The sequence below is a fragment of the Malaclemys terrapin genome, chromosome 1 (genome assembly GCF_027887155.1).
Source record: "Malaclemys terrapin pileata isolate rMalTer1 chromosome 1, rMalTer1.hap1, whole genome shotgun sequence".
Taxonomy (NCBI): Eukaryota; Metazoa; Chordata; order Testudines; family Emydidae; genus Malaclemys; species Malaclemys terrapin.
This window is the reverse complement of record NC_071505.1, coordinates 142,099,353-142,123,167: the sequence shown is the minus strand read 5'-3', so window position 1 is coordinate 142,123,167 and position 23,815 is coordinate 142,099,353. Positions and strand designations below refer to the sequence as shown.

Sequence of the window (23,815 nt, the reverse complement as noted above, 5' to 3'; positions counted from 1 at the left end):
AGGGCAGCAGTTAGCCCTATAAGCTCTCTTGACTGGCAAAATGGCATGATTTTCCAAACCTCCATTGAGGTAGCTGAAAACCAGAGGCATTTTGTCCAAGGCAGGGCCTTAGTTTTAGGCAGTCTGGTCCGCCTGCAGTGGGTTCAAGGTTGTGGGATTAGTCCCTCAGATACAGACAGATCTGATGTTTTCAATTGATAGTCTTATTTTTTCTATACACTTAGTGTGTTAACAAATCCCTCAACTTCAACACCTGCATCCACCCTCTAAATGACATTCACAGGCACAAAACAGTATGTTTCACACACCAGGCATCCAGCTTGGTTTTTATATCTACTGTTCCTCATGTCATAGTACCTCCAGCAGAGAAAGGCAGAGCTGGGCCCTTGCAGGTTCCTTCCCTGCCCCTGCAGAGAACAGACCTGAAAGAGGGATAGACGGGGCCTATAGTAACACAAGCTGCCCAGGCCAGAGCTCCCCCTGCCAGGATGCATCCTGCTTCTCTTGATACATGGGGCTGAGTTCTAACACCCTGCCCTGGCCTCTCTTCTAAGGAGGAGAGAAAGGCAGAGTTAATTACTCAGCTGTATGATTCTTTCCACAGGTGACTGCTCCCTTAAGGAGATGATGTAAGATGCCTGCTAAGTACTATGCACTAGGATGGCTATCAGTTAAGTTTGGAGAATCTCTTGAAAGAAGACAGTGTAGGGGGTAGGACTCTATGTAGAGACCCTGACTATGTGCAGAATCCCAGAGAGTAGCTGAAGGCCTTATCGCAAGATCTCCATTTGCTGCATGATGTCTGCAGATTTGTTTACTCTCCCTATCCACTGACTACATGTCCAGCTATGTCCATAGGCCAGGCCCAAGAAGAGTGGAGCTCCTGGGGCTGTTAACTATACATGTATTTTCTAGTGATGGGGATGGCCAGCTGGGGACACTGGAAGGGCTGAAATATGCACTTGCTTAATTGGCATCCTGCATCCCTTTATTTTATTTGTTTTATATAATTATTTATTTATCCTCCTTTATCTCTTTCCCCACTGAACTCCATGCCCTTGTGCTTTGCACTGGGAGCCCCCACTGCACCTATTCTAGCTGGTTTACTGCCACCTCAGAGAATCTGAGCACTTTCTGGAGGTTGATGCTAGAGGTCACGCACCATCCAGAACCACTGCTCTGGCCTGAGAGCACTGCATCCTGTCAGCAGATGGTAGACTGCCACACACAAGGTCTTCACCACACTGGCCTTCTGCTACGGAGTGAACAGCACTACCTTGTGGAACAGGAAAAACATGTCAAGTCACAAGACTTTAGCTCTCCCATGCACAGCCAGCAGCCTCAACAAGGGTCTGGTGCATTTGTTCAAGGTCACACTTTGGTAGCCAAGTGGATGATCAGTTCATAGGTAGCCATCATGATAGCTGTGTTGGGGATCTGGCGCATCATCTGGGCCAGGAGTCCTCGGTACAGAGCCAGGGGTCCCTCTTCTTGGACCACCAGCCGCAGGGTCTGCACAAAGGAGCGATAGCGGGACCCTTCTTCCCGCAGCCGTGTCCGGACAACCTCTGAGAAAACAAAGGGATGGGATGTTAGCAGAGTCACCCTCCAAGCCAGGCCTCTCCCAGCAGGAGGGTGGTGGAGGGGAGGATGGAGCTGCTCACCATGTGGGTACGCAATACATGAGGCACATGTCTTGGAGATGGCAGCAGCTGCCATGAGTCCAAAGAAATCACGGCTGTTCGGTGCAAGGGCAAAGGCTGTTGGGAGGAATGGCTGCTGCTCCCTCAGCTGTTGTTTCAGCGCCTCATAGATGACAAAATGAATGACGGTCTCGGAGACTCCAGCATAGGAGGCACTGATTCCACGGTAAAATCCCTGCAAGCCCTCAGTGCGGTACACTCGTATGGCACACTGGAGAGCGTTACTGTGCTTCTCCCCACTGGCCCTGCAGAGACCAAGGGGGGATTAGAATCACCCACACACAACTCTGCCACTGAATACTGATCAATAGCACATCCCCCACCCCTGCCAAAACACACATACCCCTTGTTATTCCTGGCCTGGGTACCTCGCAGCTGCGTTTGGAAGATTACTAATAACTGCTACTTTTCCAGTGTCCTGAAAGCACACATTCTTGTCAGTGTGTCACCCCCAGCCCCATGCAGTCTGTGTGCATGCGCTACCTTCCTTACCTGGCTTCCAGCTGCATCCTGGTTTTCACCAGCCAAATGGGATTGGTAAGTGTGGCAGAGGTGACCCCTAGGAAGTAGAAGGTCAGAGGTCATGACAGGTACCAGAGTGGGGCTACACAGTTTGTGGGGAGTTACTGGTAGGTTAGCTCTTTGAATGATAGTTAATCTGCAACTGTTTACCAATTTGGGCATAGTTTGGGGGTCCCTTGGAAGTGAAGAGTTCTAAGGTGAAGCCTGTTTGGCTCTGCTTCCCCTTACTGGGAGCCACCCCTCCTATGCACACCTTTGTATTTGACACTAGTGCAACCACAGCTGGAATACTGTGTCCTGCTCTGGTGTCCAATTAAATTGGAGCGTGCTCAGAGAAGAGCCAGGAGAACGATTAAAGGATTAGAAAACTTGTTTTACAGTGAGTGACCCAAGGAGCTCAATCTGATAAGCTTAACAAAGAGTAGGTTGAGGGTGACTTGATCACAGTTTATAAGTATCTACATAGGGAACAAATATTTCATAATGGGCTCCTCAGTCTGGCAGAGAAAGGTCCAATGGCTATAAATTGAAGCTAGACAAATTCAGATGGCAAATAAGGTGTAATAACCATGAGGGTAATTAACCACTGGAACAATTTAGAGGTCCTGGTGAATTCTCCATCACTGACCATTTTTAAATCAAGATGGGACGTTTTTTCTAAAATATGTGTTTTAGGAATTATTTTGGGGACATTCTGGCCTGTGTTACGCAGGAGGTCAGATGAAATGATCACAATGGTCCCTTCTGGCCTTGGAATCTATGAATCTCATAAGCCTTTCATTATAGCCTCATTTCCCCCACCCCTGGTGCCTGGAACCAGAAAGAAGGAGGCTGAACCTGGAATGAGAGGCAGGAAACAATGAGACTTGCTGAGAATGGAGGGTCTCATTAGAGAAAGGGAAGACAACAGAAGCAGGAAAGGCAGTGAGACTGCTGAGGTTGTGTGTGGGGATTAAGTTACTTGGCTCCCCAGTAGGGAGCCCTGTTTCCCAAGGCAATCAAAGAGCTAATGTAGTGATACTCAGACTGAGGCTTGAGAGCCACAAGTGGCACTGTAGGGTCTCCTGCAGCTCTTTGCAGCGCATGATATTAAAACACTGATTTAATTATTAACCAATCAGGATGCTTTTACTAGGTTATTAACCAATTGTGGTCGATAAAATAATAATACTGGGTCACTCATTTTGCTGTGAGAATTATATCTATCTATCTTACAAAAACTAAATATTTCCCATCATACTGTTTAAATATGAATCTACAGCACTATAGTAAATGAAATGATGAAGTGGCTTTTTTGGGTAATGTTGATCGCTAATTTGGCTCCTGAACCCCACTGAGGTCTGAGTATCACTGGGGTAAGGCCTAGATCATTGACACTGAACAGCGACTTCAGGTGAATTAAGAGAGAGATTGTTTCTGTTGTATTTCACTGACCTGGGAAGCTGCTGCAGCAGGATGGGGTGGGAGAAAGAGCTTCAGAAGGGCTAACAAAGAAATGAGGTGATTATGTGAATGAGAATGGCCTGAACAGTGACACCAGATGGTCAAATCCCCTCATGTTTACAGGGATCCCAGGCTGAATGGGCCCTCTGGTCTAATATGGCATGGGAGAAGCTCACCTGCACAGACTGCTGAGAGCACATGAACTTTCTTGGACTCGGGTACGAAGACAACATTGAGCTTCTCCTTAGCCCCAGCATAGGCAGCAAAATAGATGGCCCTGGTTGGGGAAGAGATATACACGTGCAGTAGCAATCCACCTGAAAGGAGCAACTGAAGCATGAAGGGCCCTTGTTTCCACATAACTTACCCCAGACAGACCCTGCACTGAGGATATGTCATACAACAGCCACACGTGGACACCAGGTGTCACCCTGAGCCTCACAAGGCATGGTGAGGGGCCTCCATTGAATCTCCCCATGGAGGTGCCAGAGACTGCACTGTATCCGGGGCCTGGACATTGTGGGGAGGTGGGGCAGTGATTGGTAGGACCCTAGGAGAGTGCACCCTAGCGAGACCCATGGGGGGGGGAGAGGGGGGAGGAGGGAGAATATACTCACTGAGTGATTCTTACCTGGAGGGGGCGACTCCAACAAGGTTGGGACCCAGGCCTCGGAAGAGGGAGCGGATTCCTTCCTTCTCCAGGATGGCCCTGTGGAAGGAATAAATAAAATCAGAGAAGGAGTGGGACCAAGCTGTCTGCTCTCCTAGTCCTCCTTCCCCTCCATACCTCCCTACCAGCCCTTCACCTTTCTCTACATCTCATTCTCTCTGCATCTCTCCCTGGCTTCCTTCCTCTCACTCCTTTCCTCCACATTTCTCTTGCTCCCCTCATTTTCTGTTCATCCTCTTCTTCACTCTCCCCTCAGTATTTCTTCATTTCCCGCAATTTACCTGCACAATCCAGAATCTGTTTATTCACCACCAGCTGTGACCTTTGTCCCAGCCCCAGCAGCTGCCCCTCAGGGCTTGCCTTCATTTCAGTGCTGCACTGGTGCAGCTGTGCCACTGTAGTGCTTTAGTGAAGCTGCTACTATGCCATGTAGTGGCAAGAGCTTCTCCTGTCAGCGTAGTTAATCCACTTTCATGAGAGGCAATAGCTATGTTGATGGGAGAAGCTGTCCTACTGTCACAGTTCTGTCTACGCCTGGGGTTAGGTCGGTATAATGTTGTCACTCAGGGGTGTTCAATACAGGTCTGTAGTAAAGACCTGGCCTCAGACTCACAAGGTATGTCTACACGGCAGACACCCATAGCTGGCCCCTGCCAGCTGACTCAGTCTTGTGGGGCTCTGGCTAGGGTGTAAACATTTCCATTGCAATTAAACAGCTCCATGAGCCCAAGTCAGCTAGTATGGACCAGCTGTGGGTGTCTAACTGCAATGTAGACATACACACATAGCTGAGAGAGACAGGAAGCACACTAATACAAATTCTGTGCCCTGAAGCCCTTTCCTCCCATGGCTTTCATCTCTAAGTCCCACTTCCATCCCCCACCCTTCTCCAACTGCTGGCTGGCTCTCCCAGCCTGAACCCCTCATGCTGCTAAGTTGCACATGCAAGTAACCCCTGTGATATTATTGACATGAACTGTGACCATATAGATCATTGTTACAACCAGGGTCCTACGGTTGCACCAGGTTTTGTACAGAGGAGGTCAAGTTGGGTGTTCATGGAAAGGTTGTAGTTTTCTGGTTATGATTATGCTGTTTGTATGTGTGTATCATTTTTGTATTTGAAGTTATGAATATTGGCTATGTACTTGTATCTCAATGTGTTTGATTCTAAGTAGCCTCGGTGAAGCATTTGGTCAGCTTCTTGAGAAAGGACTATTCTCAGTAAGTGCTCAATCAAGGAACATTTAACTGACAATGGACTTTGGGAGCCATCAATCCACATCTGAGCTTTCCTGGGAACATTCAAACTAACATGTAAACAATGGCATCAGCCTGCAAAAAGCTGAATCATTCATGGACATGTGACCTGCCCAGGTGGCTACAAACTCCATCTTGTTGCTGTGATTTTGCACAGGAGAACAAAGGGGTTTCTGCCCACAAGAGGAAGAATATAAAAGGCCCTGGAAACCCCTCCATTTTGTCCTCAGCTGGCTCAAGGGATGGCCTCTCCACCCCAAAGAGATGCCTGAAAGAAACTGGAACAAAGGACAGTAACTACGGGCATGAGAGTGATTGCTGGACCCAGACTAGGAAGGAGTCCAGTCTGTGAAAGAGGCTTATTGGAACATCTCTGGCGGTAAGATTTCATTTGTAATCAGTTTCTTAATGTATTAGGCTTACACTTGTGTGTTTTGTTTTATTTTGCTTGGTAACTTACTTTGTTCGGTCTGTTATTACTTGGAACCACTTAAACCCTACTTTTTATATTTAATAAAATCACATTTGCTTATTAATTAACCCAGAGTAAATAACAGATACCTGGGGGAGCAAATAGCTGTGCATCTCTCTCTATCAGTGTTACAGAAGGTGGACAATTTATGAGTTTACCCTGTATAAGCTTTATGCAGAGTAAAACGGATTTATTTGGGGGTTGGATCTCACTGGGAGTTGGGTGTCTGGGTGCTCACTGGAGCACTTCTTAAGCTGTTTTCAGTTAAGTCTGCAGCTTTGGGGCATGTGGTTCAGACCCTGGGTCTGTGTTGCAGCAGATTGGCATATCTGGCTCAACAAGACTGGCAGGGAAAACGGGCTCAGAGGTAGTCTCAGCACATCAGGTGACAGTCCCAAGGGGGTCTCTGTGACCGAACCCGTCACAACCCCCTCCCCAGCTCACCTCATTAGCTGGAGCACGCCAGGGGAGGGTAAGGCTGGACGCACAAACCCTCCATTCAGCCCCTGCAGCTGCACCTCAGGGAGGCAAAGAGGGCGCAGGGTCAACGAGGATGACTGTAGACGTGTCTTCACCACTTCCAGGGGGCAGGTCAGGATGGCTCCAGCTGTACCGCCACATCTGGGGAAACAGTGAGGGCAGATTGGCATGAACAAGGGTTACTCCTCAGGAACTGGGAGCAGCAGCTCTGATATCCCCCGCATTGTTTGCCTGTTGACCAGGCCCTCTGGCCTTCGTCACGTAGGGCCTCTGGCTTCAGCACTGATTAACACGTTGGTTCCAACAGCTCCTGGCCAGCCCTGTTCAGGTATCAGCATTTGAGACAAGCTGCGTCCTAAGTCCAGGAGGAGGACTCAAACTCACGACCTTTGCACTGGAGCTGCTCACAGCAAATAGCTCAGCTGCCCAGTCCCACCGCAGGACTTTGCTGATGATGTCAGCAGCTGACTTAACAGCCCTGAAGAGGGTATGCTCTGCAGGTCCCCGAAGCGGATTCAGTCCCTGCATTAGCAGGGCAAGTGTCCCCCCCACCCCATTCTGCACTTTGTCCACATGCCTCAGCTTGCCATGGAGGAACCCTCTTTCGATCTGGAACCCATTCACTTCTGGGCAATTGCTGAAGCTGCCACTGAAGGAGCCAGTTAGTAACAATTGCACTTGTCCCACCAGGGCCTGGGCTGACACCCACCAAACTCGTTTATAACATAAAAGCCACTAATGGCCATCAAATGGGAAGACTTATCTCACTATTGACCCCCGGGGCCAGACTGGATCTGGTGCCCTAGAGGCCTTTCTCCAGTCCCTTTGAGGCAGACAGACCCCACAACATAAGGTCAGACTAGAGTCAGAAAAATCGGAAGGCCCCATAATCCGTGCCCATGTTATGTCCATTCAGGGCCTTTGGCCGAGGGCTCTGGTCTAACATAACCAGCCTGGCTGGTTTGCAGCCCCAAAAAATTTATTTACAGAGATGAATTCTAGCGGGTGACCCTGGCCCTTAGTAGTGGTGGGTGGGACAAGGGAGGTTGAGAAGCTGACAGATTTTTCTTGGGATTGGGAATTTAAGTCTCTTTCTCCAAGTACCTGAACATTTTGCCCTCCACTTTGTGTCCAAAGGGACATGGAGGGTAAAATTCTAAGCAGAGGTCCCAGGGAGAGAGGCAGCATGACGGGTATTTGAGGTAACAGCCTAAGAGATCTTCAAACTGATAATTATAGAGGAAAAAGTTACCCAGCAAGGTCACAGCTGGTGTGGGGAGCCTCGGAGTGGGAAGCAGAGAACAGTCTGATAGAGCTGTGTGGGGGCAGAGAAATGCAATAGCAGGGCATCTGATCTCTAACTGGAGTTCTGAATAATGGTCTGACACAGTCGGTGCAGCTCAGAGACACCCACTCTCCAATCTTGTGTAGTTAAAACCACTTATATCCTTCATTTCTGGACTCTTATAGTTTGCTGTTATCACAGGGGCAGGAAGAGGCTCTCGAAATCTATTGCAGTGAACTCCTGCAGTTGAAATGGTTAAAAACTGTAATGACATTAAATGCAGATGGCAACTCCAGCAGTGAGCAGAGCTGCCCCATTGCATCAGTACTGCACTCTAGCCCTGTCTTCCTATATTATATTTGGCTTGATAAGAAAGGTCCCTCGTCAGAGGGTCTGGACACCTGATGTCTTTCAGTGTCATCAGTCAATATCTGCAATTGTCATCAGTAGCAGTTACAGCTGGCAGGAGCCCGGGGATTGGACACAATTTAGGTAGAGAGCCAGTATCAGGTTCAAAAGGCAACTCTGTGACAAATACTGAGGATCCCAGTTCATGGTGGTGTGGAGAACTCAGCTGAATAGCCTGACCCAAAAGACAACCCCACCTGGGTCCAATGTCAGATCATTGAGCGTTGTACAGGCTGGAGGGCTCGGAAGTAAGTCTTAGTATCAGAACAAGGAGTTAAATAGCAAAAGGCACATGGGCAAAAATAAAACCTATCAATGAGTCTATACCAGGGGTTGGCAATCTTTCAGAAGTGGCATGCCAAGTCTTCAGTAATTTAAGGTTTCACGTGCCAGTAATAAATTTTACATTTACAGGGGTCCCCTGACAGAACCCCAGACTGGCAGCAGGCTGAGCAAGGCCAGCAGCAGGGGCCGGAACTCCAGACCGGCAGCAGGCTGGCAAGGGGCTGGCGGCCAGAACCCTACACCGGGAGTTGGCTGAGCGGGGCTGGCGGACGGAACCCCAGACCGGTGGCGGGCTGAGTGGCTCAGCCAGCTGACGGTCTGGAGTTCCAGCCGCCGGCTCCTGCAAGCCAGAATCCTGGCCATTGGCCCCACTCAGCCCGCTGCTGGCCTAGGATTCCGTTCACCCAGGCAGACAGCGGGCTGAGCGGGGCCGGCGGCCGGGACCCTGGCTGGCAGCAGCGTGCGAGTAAAAATCGGCTCGCGTGCCGCCTTTGGCACATGTGCCATAGGTTACCAACCCCTGGTCTATACCAAGTTAAGAAGCCTGAAGGCAAAAGTTAGGTGAACTAGAATGCATGGCCATGGAAGAGGAGCTTATTGTCAGAAGCATTACTAAAACACAGATGACTTACAAATCAATGAGATACCACAGTTAAGGCTAAGATTATGTCACAGAATCTGTGACTTCCAGAGATCCCAGCCACTGTGGGTGGGACCCCAGAGCCGCAGCAGGGGTGAGTTCTGGATCCCCCACTCCCTCCCTCCCCATTTTGTCACAGTTATTTTTAGTAAGAGTCAGGGACAGGTCATGGGCTTCTGTTAATTTTTGTTTATTGCCCATGACCTTCACTAAAAATAACCGTGACAAAATTTTAGCCTTAACTGTAGTACCTGGCTATGAACTATATGCAGAGGACAGAAGAGGTGGTAGAGTGGAGGGAGCAGTGCTAGACCCAATAAATTCCACTACGATAAACTAATCTGTATGGATGCAAATCCCAAGACATAGGAATACAAATATATAAGCAGGGTTTCACTCCCTGCCTGCAGATCAGTGAAAGGTTTTTGAGTGCAGTGGTGAGTGAGATCAAAGAGGCAACAAAGTCCACTAAAATGGGTGATTTCAACTGGGGAAATGTCACAAGGTTTAGAGAAGCAATTTCTTGGTACTTTAAAGGATTACTTCTTGGAATAGCTAGTGCTACAGCACACAGGAGGAGAGGCTATTCATAACTCAGATGTATGTAACACACTATTCAAGTAATAACTGTAGTGGAGTCCCTTAATACTAATGACCGCAATATCATCCTAAGGGGAGCAAAGATACTAAGAACTTGCATAGTGATGCTGTACTTTAGAAAGGAGGATTTAAAAACAAAAGTGAGGAAGCTAGTCAAAAAGGCCACAAGGTCAAAAGCAAAGAAATTAAAATCCTTAGGTGAATTATAGAAGCTGCTTACACAACCATAAGGGAACCCTAAATGAAATGCAGACCTGTATACTGGTATAGCTAAGTGGCAAGGCTCAAGAGGTCAGGGCGCTAAGGACTAGAATATCAGGAACAAAAGATATAACTTAGAGATAGCTCAAGTACTAAATGGAGATGGTAAAATGATTCATAATTATGCAGAAAAGACAGAAGTGTTCAATAAATATTTCTGTTCTGTGTTTGGAAAGAAGCAGGATTATGTTCTCCTATCATGAAGATGGCAAATACCTTCTAGTCCTTTAGTAATTAAAGAGGACGTTAAATACCATCCACTAGAGACAAAAATTTTAACATCAGCAGGCCCAGATAGCCAATTCATTTAGGATACTTGGGTGCAGGTTGAGGACATCTCTCACTCTCAGAGGTTATCTTTTAATAAATTTTTGAACATCAGGGAAATTCCAAAGGACTGGAAGACTGCTAATGTTGTGCCAAAATTTAAGAAGGGCAAGGGAATAGCCTGGGATACTATAAGCTGGTTAGCCTGACATCAAACCTGGGCAAAATAAGGGAAAAGAGGATATGGGATTCAATCAATAAAGAATTAAAGGATGGGAATTTAATGCCAATCAACATGGTTTTATGAAAAACCGTTTGTCAAACTAACTTGCAATCTCAAAGGATGAAATCAAGTTTGGTTGATAAAGGTAACCAATAGTCAGACTTTTGTAAGGCATTTGACTTAGTACCTAACATTCTGATTAAAAAATTAGCACTGTATAGTACCAAAGCACAAGTTAAATGGATTAAGAACTGACTAACCAACAGATCTCAAAAAGAAGTTATCTATGGGTAAATTATCAAATAGGGGTGTGTCTAGTGGGGTTCTGCAGGGATTGATACTATTGGCCTGATGCTGTTCAATATTTTCATCAATGATGTGGAAGTAAATATAAAATCACTGCTGATAATATTTGCAGATAACACTAAGACTGGCAGTGATGAATAATGAGGACAGGCCAGTCACAGAAAATGATCTGGATTTTTTGGTAAACTGGGCCCATTCAAACAAAATGAATTTTAATATGGCCAAAAGCTGTATCTAGAAAAAAGAATGCAGGCCATATCTACAGAATGGGGGACTGTATCCTGGGGATGCCATAACTATGAAAAGGATTTAGAGGTCACTATGAACCAACAACTTTACATGCACTCCCAGAGAGATGTTGTGGTAAAAAGGTCTAATACGATCCTAGAATGTGTAAACAAGGAAGTAGTCTGTAGGAACAGGGAGTGATTTTTCCTCTGTATATGGCATTGGTGAGACTAATACAGGAATAGTTCATCCAATTCTGGTGTCCACATTTTAAAAAGGATGTTGAAAAATCTGGAGAGGGTGCAGAGAAGAGCCACAAAAATGACTCAAGAGCTAGAGACAATGCCTTATAGTGAGAGACTTAAAGAGATCAATCAAAAAGAAGATTAAGATGCAATTTGATTACAGTGTCTGTACCTTCATGGGGAGAAAATACCAGGCACTAAAGGTCTATTTAATCTAGTGGAAAAATGCCTAAAAAAATACCAGGGGCTGGAATTTAAAGCTGGACAAAAATACAAATTAGAGCCGAGGCACAAACTGTTAGCAGCAAGGGTGATTAACCACTGGAACCAACTACCAACGGAAGTAATGGATTTCCCATCTCTTGATGTCTTCAAATCAAGACTGGATGCCTTTCTGGAAGATATACTTTAGTCAGTTTGGGCTCAATACAGGGACACGTACATGTAATGGTATGGCCTGTGTTCGCAGGAGGTCAAATTGGATTTTGGCCTTACAATCAACGAATCGGGTAAGGAGGTTAAGGATATTGTAAAGGAGCAATGCAGTTTCTTTGCATGAGTCTTTACCAGAGGATGCTGGGGCAATATCTACCACAGACCTGCTCTTTTGTGGTAACAAAGCTGAGGCACTGCAAGAAACTGACATCTCAAAAGAGGAGATGCTGGAATAAACTGATAAATTAAAGAACAAGTCACCAGGAATAGATGGTGCATCCATGGATTCTGAGGAATTTAAGAATGAAGAGGCTGAGTTGTTAATGCAACCTAATTAAAATCAGCTACTGTACTGTTGTACCAATCCTCTGTACCAGGAAAACTGACTGAAATAATAATTATAAACGCTCTGTGTGAACATAAACAGGGACAAACCATCACAGCTTCTGCAAAGGAAAATCTGTTATTCTTTGAACTTATCAATAAAATAGCAAATTAAGGAGAACGGGCTGATGTAGCTTTCAAAAAGCCTTTATCAAAGGCCCTCACAAGAGGCTGTAAAGGAAAGCAAGCAGCATGGGGTGAGAGGTGAACTTCTGTCATAGAATGGAAACTAAGAGAAAACAACCAATTTCCATCACGGCAAAAGGTTAGGAATGGGCTTCCTTGTTCTATGCTAGGATTGATATTGTTTAGGTAATGATTTGGAAAGCAGGGAGGGATGAACAGTGAGGTGGTAAAATTTGTAAATGACAATTATTTAGATTAGTCAAGACTGGAGAAGACTGAGGAACTTCAGAAGGACCTAACCACGTGAGGTGAATAGGGAAAACAAAAGTAGATTAGATTCAGGCATGACAAACACAAGGCAATGCACACTGCAAGGAATCATCTGGATTTCTCCTACACCTTATTGGGTTCTCAATTAAACTGTAACCTGGGTGTCCTTGTGGTCAATAAAAACCTCTATTCCATGGGCTGTGGCAATCAAAAATTCCAACAAAATGTTACGATGCAGAGGAATGGGATGGAGAATAATACTGGAGCTATTCCAACACCTTTATAAAAGCAATGGAATGCTCTCACATAGAACAACACTGTGTTCATCTCTGGTCACCCTCTCTGGAAGATGACATAGATGGAACAGAGACAGGGTATGGATATGGGGAGCAAAAATGGTGTGAGGCCTGGAGAGGATTAGAAGGCATGACTGAAAAGACTAGTTTAGAGAGACTAAGAGGGGATATGATAAAGGTATACAAAATAACAATGGGAACTGAGAGGGTAGATGGGGTACTCTTTACTCTCACAATGACAGGCAGCAAATTGAAAACCAATAAAACACTTCATAGATGCATAATTAGCCTGAGGAATTCATGGTTACAAGATAATCAGAGTTCAAGAGCTTAATGGGATTAAAAAAAAGGAGCTGACATTTATATGGATAATGAGAACTCCAGTTACATTAGTAAGGATTAAAACTTCCAGACATTTGGAAAGGATATAACCTCTCCCGTTTAGGGGAACAAGCTGACCTCTAGTCATTGGGGGGTCAGGAGGAAACTTTCCTGGGGGGAGAGGAGGGAAAGATAGGTTATTCCATCACTGCCCCCTGCTGGGTTTCCTGCCCCTTCCTCTAAAACTGCTGGTATTAGCCACTATCAGATACAGGTCACTGGACTAAACAAACCATTGGTTGGACTCAATCTGGCAGTTCCCATGAGATACAGTTGCTGAGCTCAGTGAAATATTAGGGCAAACAGAAACAGGATATCTGAATATATAATAATAATTTGCTCTTTGCTGGCACCAGTAATTGGAGCATTACAAAACACTTTAAAACATTAATAATTTAGGTCTCACCCTCACCGTATCAGACAAATAGCTACTATTTTCCCCTCTTGTATAAAAGGGGAAAATGAGACAAAGAGGTGGAAAGGGACTTGCTTAAGGTCACACCGCCAGTCATTGACAGAACTGGGATTAGATCACCCTCCCCCCACCCCAATCCACCTATTCCTGGGAACAAAAGCTTGATTCTTGACTCCCAGGCCTCCTCTAGCCACTAGTGACCAGACCCCATTCTCTTCTAACATTAGCCAAGTGCAAAAGCTGCAACACAATTTAAAGCAGAAGCTATGTAGGAATTTGTCCTTTATTTTGCTAATCAGAGGGTTTATTCTTGGGGAGCAGCCAAGATGTCCCTGGACTGACTATGCTGAGATGAGATGATCCAGTTCTCAATCCCCAACTCCCCTCAACCTCTGCACCCACACATTTCCTGTTGAATTCAGGTGGGCGATCTAGGTGGAAAAACTGGCCCAGCAACCAAGCAGCCTCACTCTCTAAGGTTCTGTTCTACACAAGTACAGTCCTAGCAACTTGTGCAAGGTACTACATGCACGTCCAACATGATTAAGCCTGCACTTGAGACTGGAATAGGAGAACGTGGGTCAGGACTGAAGGGCATTGCCAGTAACCAGGGTGTGGGAAAGAATAGGATTCTCTGCACTGAACCCTTTAGCATAGGGGTTCTCAAACTGAGGGTCAGGACCCCTCAGGGGGTCACGAGGTTATTACATGGGGGGTTGCGAACTGTCAGCCTCCACCCCAAATGTCGCTTTGCCGCCAGCATTTATAATGGTGTTAAATATATTAAAAAAAAAAAAGTGTTTTTAATGTATAAGTAGGGTTGCTGTGTGAAAGGGCTCACCAGTACAAAAGTCTGAGAACCCCTGCTTTAGCAGCTGCTCTTGGGAGCCAAAATTTATGGAACTAGAATGTGTAGAGGCCATGGCGCCTCTTTTCTCATGTTCCAGCCACCATGAGAGTGAGGGACAGAGGGAGATTCATGCAGAGAATCTGGGGCTCATATGTCCCTAATCCCACCCTGTGCTCCCCTCAGGAGAGGATGGAGAAAGGTGAGGGGATCACTGAAGGGGAAAAAACACAGGATGACGGTGTAATGTGGAAGTTGGGGAGACTGGAAACTCATGTTCCCATCTGGCCTTGAGAATGGGCAAGTCAGGGATTTGCAGGGATAACAAGGTTTTGCAGCCCAGAAGCGTGGGAGGAATCTGGCACTCAGGAGGGACAGCAGAGAAATACACAAGAATGTACCCCAGAAACAGAGGGCAAGGCATTTGGGAGAGGAATAGGTGAGACAAGTGTGTACCCCCAGAAGCGGGGTTGGGGTCAGGCATGTGGGTGACAACATAGATACAAGATTTCTGCCTTAGAGATGGGAAAGCACATGTGGGGGACACTCAGGAGAAGGCACAATACGAGATACACAGTTGAACCAGCCCAGCAGAGAAAAGGAGATGATCCAGGCAATGGGGTAACAGATATAGGGATGGGTACCCCCCCAAACTCCAGTTGATAGGACGACACAACCCAGAGAAGGGGGTATCCCCAACTCTGTGCAGAATCATTTAGTCACTACCGTGTGGCTCCCGGGGCGGGAACGGGAATTTCACATCCCAAAGCACAATGATGTCTGCAATCTGTGCCTGCCTGCAGCTGCCCCAGTAGGTTCCGCTGATTAGGAGAAGGGAGAGGAGAGAACTGTGATTAAGGACTCGGGGCAAAGAGCTCTTGAGCCCCATCCCCCTCTCGAGCCCCATCCCCCTCTCTAGGAGGGGGGCCCTGCTAGCTCCCCTACCGGTGGTGTTGGTGGGTTGGGCTCTCCAGTCCCCTCTGGGTCCCGCCTGGGCTTCCTCCGGGCTGGTTTGCTCAGGCTAGGAGACTGGGCCACGTGCGCAGAAACAAAACTCATGCGTTTCCCTCCGTGCCGTGCCGCAGAGCGGAACCTGCGAGCTCCCCGCACTGCAAGGAGGGAACCGGCCCACGAGTCCCGCCCGCCTCAGGACCTCGCGCTCGCTCGCTCACCCTCCTGCGAGCAGATGAAGCAGCGTGCTCCGATAAGGCATCACCGCCGCGCTGTGCCTCTGGAGCGTCTGTCTCCAACCGGCAGGCACCTGCCGCTCACCCCGGGCCGCACACGCAGCGCTCCGCTCCTTGCTTCCGCCCAGCGGCGCAGCCCCCGTCTCCTATTGGTCCCCGGCAGGCCCCCCTCCCGCTCCGCCGTGACGCAATGGCCGGCTGAGTAACGCGCCCCGCCCGAGCGGGAACAGTTTGTCCTGTGTCAGGTCAGGTGACTGACGTTGGAGATTTAGGATCTGCCTGTTCCGATTGCACCTACACTGCTTGCTGCCAGCCTGGCCCTGCCAGCGCCGAGCGCGGCTCGCTGGCCCAGGAGATCTCCAGCGTGGGAGGCGGAGGGTGGCACGCATGGGGCACATATCGCGTGTGTGGGTGGCGGTGAATTGTCGGGCGGGTGGTGTTTCCAGCCCTCGCATGAGCAGTACAGGTTGGGAACGGGAGGGTGCTGCAGTGGATTCTTGGGGGTGGCGTGGGGCGCAGGGGCCGAGAAGAATAGAAGCTGGGGGGAGGGTCTCCAGCCAGGGCCGGCTCCAGGCACCAGCCCACCAAGCTTGTGCTCGGGGCGGCACCTGGAGGGGGGCGGCGCGGTGCTCCGGCTCCGGCCGCCGGGGAGAGCTGAGCCCCGGCCGCCACTCCGCCCTCCACCCGGCGCTCTGGCCATGGGGGAGAGCGAAGCCGCGGCGGGCTCACCGCCCTCCACCTGGCACTCTGGCCGCCACTCCGCCCTCCCTCCGGCCCTCTGGCCGCCGGGGAGAGTGGAGCCGCGGCGGGCTCGCCGCCCTCCCTCCGGCCCTCTGGCCGCCGGGGAGAGCGAAGCCACGGCAGGCTCGCCACCGGGGAGAGCGGAGCCCCGGCCAGGCTCTCCGCCCTCCTCCCGGGGCTCCGGCCGCCAGCGGAGCCGCAGCAGGCTCGCCACCCTCCCCCCGGCACTCTGGCTGGTCTGGGAGAGCGGCCTGCGGCCGGGCTCGGTGCCCTCCCCTGCCGCGCTGTGGGGGGCGGCGGGCGGCTTTTTTGCCTGGGGCGGCAAAAAAGCCAGAGCCGGCCCTGTCTCCAGCAGATGGAGAGAGGGGCGCAGGCTAGTGCGGAGGGGGGATTGGAAAAGGCAGTAAAACAGGTGGGTTGCCTGCGGAGCTCATATCTTAACCTTTAAGGATACAACATGTCTGAAACGCCCCTGTATGGTTTCCCTGCTTCCTTTCTATTTTCTAAACTCTACCTCCGAGTGAAACGTGCCTGTTTCTTGTTTTTGTGTTTCACTCTAGCCATAGCTCCTGCAGAAAGATAGATTAACTGCAAGCTTCAGTACTCTCCCTTGCTTTCCCTGTATATCTAAGGGTACCAGCAACAATTGATGATAAAATTCTCACTCTCTCTGTAGCACCTTCCATCCCAGGAACTCAGAGGTCTTTGCAAAAAGCAATTCAATATCACAACAAAAAAATCTCATTATCCTTAATGTCAAGATGGGGAAACGGAGCCACATAAAAGTAAAGTGCCTTGTCCAAGATCATATAACAGGGAAGTGATAGAGCCAGAAACAGAACCCAGGTTTCCTATGTTCTATTCCCCATGCTCAATCAACCAAAGCCATAGTCTCTCTCTGCTAATATATAATTTTATATGAAATCTGGCTAATACACACTAAAGGCAGAAAAGTTTCCTGAAAGGATTAAGTCCCTGGCTTTGTATGTAAAAGGTTGCCTAGACCTGATACTGCAGTTTGAACATCAATGTACATAGGAGATGAGAGCTCTTTAGCCCAAGAAATTGTGTGTGCTTCCACAGACGACTCTTTGTTTTATGGGTTTGAATTGATTCAGAATCTGCACACAAATCATATTCACCATAACACTGCCTTCTTATACTGCAGGTTTCAGGTTAGCTGTGGGATTTGGGATACTCTTAGTTATTCTAATGTCATGTTTCTCTTCATTGTGTTTTAATAGTGGCTGGTGCAGGTGCCAGCTTAACAGCCTCTGGAGGCTGAATCTTCTGTATAGTGAGTATAGCCTGGGCAGTGGCAGGGCAAGCTCCCCGTCCCTCAGTAACGTGCCTTAAGGGTGTCTACACAGCAATACGAGATGTAATTGCAGCATGGGTAGACATACATAACCTAGCACGGCTAAGAATAGCAGAGTCATACAATGGCTCAGGCTTCAGCGTGGGGTGTACAAGCATCTTGGAAATGCTGGGTATATATTCGCATTGCTAGGCTGTGCTGAACCCTGTGGCACCACATCTACACTATTTTTAGCCGTGCTAGTGCTGGTAAAGCTAACGCATGTATGTCTACCAGTCCTGCAGTCACACTTTGGATTGCAATGTAGACATATGCACAGAGCTCTGGGGGACACCTGTACAGGAGAGATGGTAATTCAGTCCTGGGTCTCTCTGGTGAGACCACCAAAAAACAGCCAATTAGAGCTCTGTGGACAGGCCTCATTACTTTTATGTTCTCCCTCTTGGGTGGAATCACACAATATTCCAACTCTCAGATCAGGCAATGAGCTGTAGTCCCCTGTGTACCATCCATGATTTCTTAGCCAGGTCCAAGTCTAACTGGGTTTTGGCCCCTGCTGTAGATTTCTCTTTAGGAGCTCTAATTATTGATTGTTACAGTGACCAAGTAGGTTTCTTAAAGAAAAGTATTTTTTATTCAGAACAATGGCGTTCAGTGAAACAGATTCTTAAGACAATAAGTCTATATGAATTTATGCCTTACCTATGGCTTAGGCAGGCTAGCTTATTCCAGACTCCCCACTTCCGGACTCTGAGATGCAACACATTTCCATTCAGATCCAGTGTCTCCCTGTCTCATTGGAGGCTGTGCTCTTAATAGTTCCAAAGCACTTTGTTTAGATTTCTCTCCTGGACCACCCCACTCTTGTGTCACCAGCCAGGCAGTGTCCCAAGCAAGGTAGAAGTAAAACTTCAGAGGAGTAAAACTTTATTGTTTTTGAGTACCTGCAACAGAGCTTGTCTGAATCCATTGTTTGCTTTCTGCCCAGTGTAACTCTCCCAGGATTTAGCTCTGGTAGTCACATAGCAAACAATACAACAGCAATCCAACAATCAGATGGACAGGTGATATTCATAAAAATATTACAAGCAGCTCCCACATTCTCCATGGTGTCTATGCAGGAATCAGTCAGTGAGTTTTGAAATTCAGCCACCTTTGGAGCAGGGCACAGCAGTTATTAATACAGGGATCTCATCTCACCTACCTCTGAAATGAGCCAAGAATACAAGGGATCTTCACCAAACTGAAATAAAGGCTCCTGAAGGGGTAGAGAATCCCAGTATGTCACTGTTTCCCCACTACATCCTCTAATAAGGGGGCAAAGAAAACCAGTATGTTCCTGTCCCCTCAGTGTAATAGCTGTTGGGAGAAGGGAAGGGCTAGAGAATCCTGACTCCCCCTCCCCCCCCAGCCACTTCGACATCTGCTGAGGCGGGGTTACAGAATTAAAGTATGTCCCAGTCTTCCCAGTGTGGGAGCTATTGTTTGATATCAGAGCAGCAGGATTCACAGCTGTTAGATCTGTCATTCCCTGAAACTGTTCTGCCCTGTGCTGACCATAACACAGAAGTAAATGATAAGAACCAAATTGCAGGGACATAGCCTGGAGCATTCAGACCCTGGAGTCTACCCTGCAGGAGACTGATGCTTTCCCATCTGACTCAGTACTGACCTCACATTGCCAACAGGGTGCATAGGCTGCTGTGCTGCAAGGAGTAATGTGGGTGACACGGTGACAGATTGGATCACAGAAACCCCCTTGGGAACTGCCACCTAATGTACCAAGACTATCCTTACTCCTGTTTTCCCTGCCAGCTCAGGACTCCAGCACCCTGTCTTGCTGAGCCAGACATTCCTGTCTGCTCCAACAAAGACCCGGGGTCTGAATTACTTGCCCCAAAGCTGCAGGTTTACCTGAAAACAGCTCACAGAAGTGTGCCTGTCTTTAGCACTCAGATGCCCAACTTCCAATGGGGTCTAAACCCAAAGAAATCCATTTTACCCTGTATAAAGCTTATACAGGGTAAACTCATAAATTGTTCGCCCTCTATAACACTGATAGAGAGATATGCACAGTTGTTTGCTCCCCCAGGTATTAATACATACTCTGAGTTAATTACTAAGTAAACAGTGATTTTATTAAATACAGAAAGTAGGATTTAAGTGGTTCCAAGTAGTAACAGACAGAACAAAGTAAGTCACCAAGCAAAATAAAATGCGCAAATCTATGTCTAATCAAACTAAATACAGACAAGATCCTCACCAGTTCCAGAATGCTCCCTTTTACAGACTAATCTCCTTTTAGCCTGGGTCCAGCAATCACTCACACCCTCTGTAGTTACTGTCCTTTGTTCCAGTTTCCTTCAAGTATCCTGGGGAGGGGGGGTGGAGAGGCTCCTTCTTTAGCCAGCTGAAGACAAAATGGAGGGGTCTCCCACGGGTTTAAATAGACTTTCTCTTGTGGGTGGAGACCCCCCCCTCCTCTCTCCTATGCAAAGTCCAGCTCCAAGATGGAGTTCTGAAGTCACCTGGGCAAGTCACATGTCCATGCATGACTCAGTCTTTACAGACAGAAGCAACTGTCCACATGGTATCTTGTATGTCTCCAGGAAGACTTCTTATGTGGATTGGAGCATTCCAAGATGCATTGTTCTCCAAATGCTTCCTAATCGGGTACTTAACCTTGCAAATTCCTTCCTAAAGAAGCTGACCAAATGCCTCACAAAGCTTACTTAGAAATCAAGCAAGTATACATAACTTTGAACACACGAATGGTGCCTGCATACAACTAGGATGAACATAACCAGTAGATCATAATCTTTACGTAGCTATGTTACATGGAATATGTAGCAAAACCCTATTCCAGTTATATCATACATACATTTATAAGCACACACACATTGGGGAGAGCTCTTCATTCTGAGTCAGTTCTGACCCCATGCTTTTAAAATGGATGATCTTCTGGCCAAGATGCTGGAGACTGAACAGATGAGCTTTGTCAGCCTCCACAGTGAGATGAGGAGGCCTGGGGGGAGAAATGGCTGTCCTGTGCTCAGGGCATTAGGGCTTCTGTCAGCCCCTCCCAGCAAGGTGGTATGTCTTGAGGGGCACCAAAAGAGGGAAGGGAAGGGTGTGTCTGATGATCAGGAGGTTAGGGCTTATCTAATCCTCATGGAGAGTAGGGCTTGTTACTGAACTTCCTCAGTCCATGTCTCTTTCTCTCCTGCATCCCAGGTGTGGCAGCCCTGGCTCTGTCTGAGAACTCCATGGGCAGCTTTCTCACGATGGCTGGTGCTAAAGAGTTTCTTGGGTTGCTCTCTCAGGGTGCCTACTGTGACACCCCAATATTCACCACTGTCATATAATTAGGATATGTTTTGCACAAAGTATGCCTTGTGAGGTATCTTTCTAAAATTCTTGGTCTTCTACACATTAATATCTCGTTGGATTGTATGTGCTATCATTGTATGTGAAGTTATGAAGTTTGGCTATGTATGTGTTACTGAAACATGTTATGAGGTTGAAAACACCCACAAGCAGCCTTTCAGGTACAACAATAAAAAGGCCAAACAATGTCAAAGTCTTATTGAGGAAATGCACACAGGCAAAAGGATTACCCCAGGAACTGTGCACAATAGAAATCTCTCAGAGCTAGCACTACACCATGGGAACTGTTTGACCCAGATCACAGCAAAAGAGCTTTCCAGCAAGTGGGAAGAAGATATAAAAGGGGGAAATTACATCATGATGGTACCTCACTCTTCCTACAACTCACCTGGAAACACCTGAGGAACAAAGACTGAACTGAAGGAGTGATGAGCCCAGGCTAAAGGGATTTCTAGCCTGTGTATGAAAACCTGGGAAACCCAAGCTGCAAAGCAAATGCAGCTTGTGCCTCAAGAATCTGACAGTCTGTTTATCACTCAGGATGAGAATTTGCTAATTGATATCCTACCTATCTAGTATTTTAAGTCCAGTTTGTGTTTTTGTTTATTTACTAAGTAATCTGCTTTGATCTGTTTGCTGTCACTTATAATCACTTAAAATCTATTTTTGTAGTGAATAAACTTATTTTATGTTTTAATCCAAACCAGTGTGCAATTGAGCTTGGTTACCACAAGTGTGCATGATCCTCTTCACATTGAGGGAGGGGCATATACTGGTCAGATTTTATCAGGGCAGGACGGTACTGCTCTGGGGTCCTAGACTGGTGGTTAGAGAGCCTGCATGTAACTGCAGCTGGGTGTATCCCTACCTGTGTGAATGCTGGTGGAAGTGCAAGCTTGGAGGGCTTTGCAGTGTGTTACAGCAGCACAGTGGGAGAGGGAGCCCAGGCTGGTGTATCAGAGGGCTCAGTGGTACCCCAGTTCCAGGTGGCACCCCAGGGGGAAACTGTCACACCTATCCCTTTAGGAACTCCCATTGGTGGTCTTTCAGGGTGTCTGGCCCTTTAAGAGCTCTTTAGTCCTATCCTCTCAGGAGACCTGTGTCTTTAAAAACTCTTGGGATTACCCTCCAGATTAGAGCTCTGGGTTCCTGCCCTTTTGAGGGTTGGTCTGTCATGTTGCCATGATTAAATACATTTATAGTGCATAACAAGAACTTTATGGAATCTATAGACTTCGATGGCACTGTTTAAATTGACTGTCTACATATACACATCTACACAGATTACATGCAAATAAACTATACTAAAAGAACATTATTTAGGTCACAATACCAAGCATTCAAAAGTTAGGAATACCAGAATTAAGGTTCTCTGTGCAACCTTAATCTAGCACCCTTGTGCATATGATTTATGTTACAATCTTTAAAGACATGTTTTTACAACAGGACTGCTATGTCAGTGGACAGGATGGAGGGTGCTCAAGGAATGAAGTGTTGCCAACTAATGTGATTATATCACAAGTTTCATGATATTTCATGATATTTGGTGTTTTTTCTAGCCCTCATGGTTGTGGAGACAATCTTGACAGCAATACCTTTTTGTTTGCTTTCTGGGTTTTGAGCCAGCAAACAAAAAGAACCCAGCATTTATTATTTTTAGAATGTCATGATTTTGGGACCTGACTCATTATTTTTTAACACTTGGGGTTAGCAATAATGGGAATGAGGCAGCTGTTCAATATTTATTTTTTCCTCTCATCTTCTACTGTGTGGCCCTTTGCCTTATTTACTACCTACCATCCATGTCCTGCATTATTTCTTATTATTTATTTCTTCATGGGATTTTTTTGGTGCTCATCAGCATAGTATCTGAGCCTCCCAAATATTAATAAAAGGCTCTCCACATCTCTACTATGAAATAAGAGACCACTATTATTCCCATTTTATAGATAGGGTAACTGAGACTTGCCTGAGGCCACACAGTGAATCAATCGCAAAACAAGACTTAGAACTCAGAAATGTCTTAATTACCCAGTCTGTGCACATGCTTCCAGACCACATAGTATTACTGCCAGAGGTGCTGAGCACCCACAGCTCCCATTGACCTCTGTTGCAGTTGTGAGCACTCAGCACTTCTGTGAATCAGGTCCCAAGCTGGTCTGTCTCAAGTTGGGCATTCAGAAAATAAGGAACGCAGTTAATGGCCATCTGCTAATATTCTGATTTAAGTAACTTGTCCAACATCACATTGGAAACTTGTGGCAGAAGCAGGGATGGATCATGGGACTGAGTTCTCTTCTACAGTATTAACTTGCCTAAGCCACAAGACCTTTTCTCTTCTTGCAGCCCTTCCTTCTTCATAATCTTTACATGCCTTCCAACTTCTGCACAAAGGATGCAGGGATCCTACAAACAGCCTCATTCACTGCACAACCCTGATTCATTCCTTGCATGCTGTGCATTCTGTGCACTGAATTAAGGGTATCACACAGTGCTTTCTCACGGTGCTGTTCTCATATGGTGCCTTCTTTGCTCTTTAGAGTTCTCTGGTCTTGCCCTCTCAAATCGCCTGTCACTTTAAGAGCTCCCTGTACTGCCTGCTCTGGTCATTTGATCAATGGAAAGCTTCTTGTGTTACTTTAGCATGTGTAATACGGGCTCATAGAAATCAGAAGATTTATCAGGACACTGAAAGTAACAACTCCAGCACACACAAGATAGACTTGATTT

The 23,815-nt window shown here is 47.1% G+C and overlaps 1 protein-coding gene across 1 annotated transcript; it reads right to left on the bottom strand.

Annotated features, from left to right (window-relative positions):
• Positions 1-294: 294 nt before the first annotated feature.
• LOC128844045 (solute carrier family 25 member 33-like) lies at positions 295-15,737 on the bottom strand. The gene is made up of 7 exons (XM_054041344.1): positions 15,625-15,737; positions 6,515-6,691; positions 4,300-4,377; positions 3,845-3,945; positions 2,196-2,262; positions 1,665-1,948; positions 295-1,568 (listed from the first exon to the last, which is right to left on the bottom strand). Exons 1-7 carry the CDS (start codon positions 15,663-15,665, stop codon positions 1,372-1,374), a joined length of 945 nt encoding a protein of 314 aa, XP_053897319.1. The 5' UTR covers positions 15,666-15,737; the 3' UTR covers positions 295-1,371.
• Positions 15,738-23,815: the final 8,078 nt, after the last annotated feature.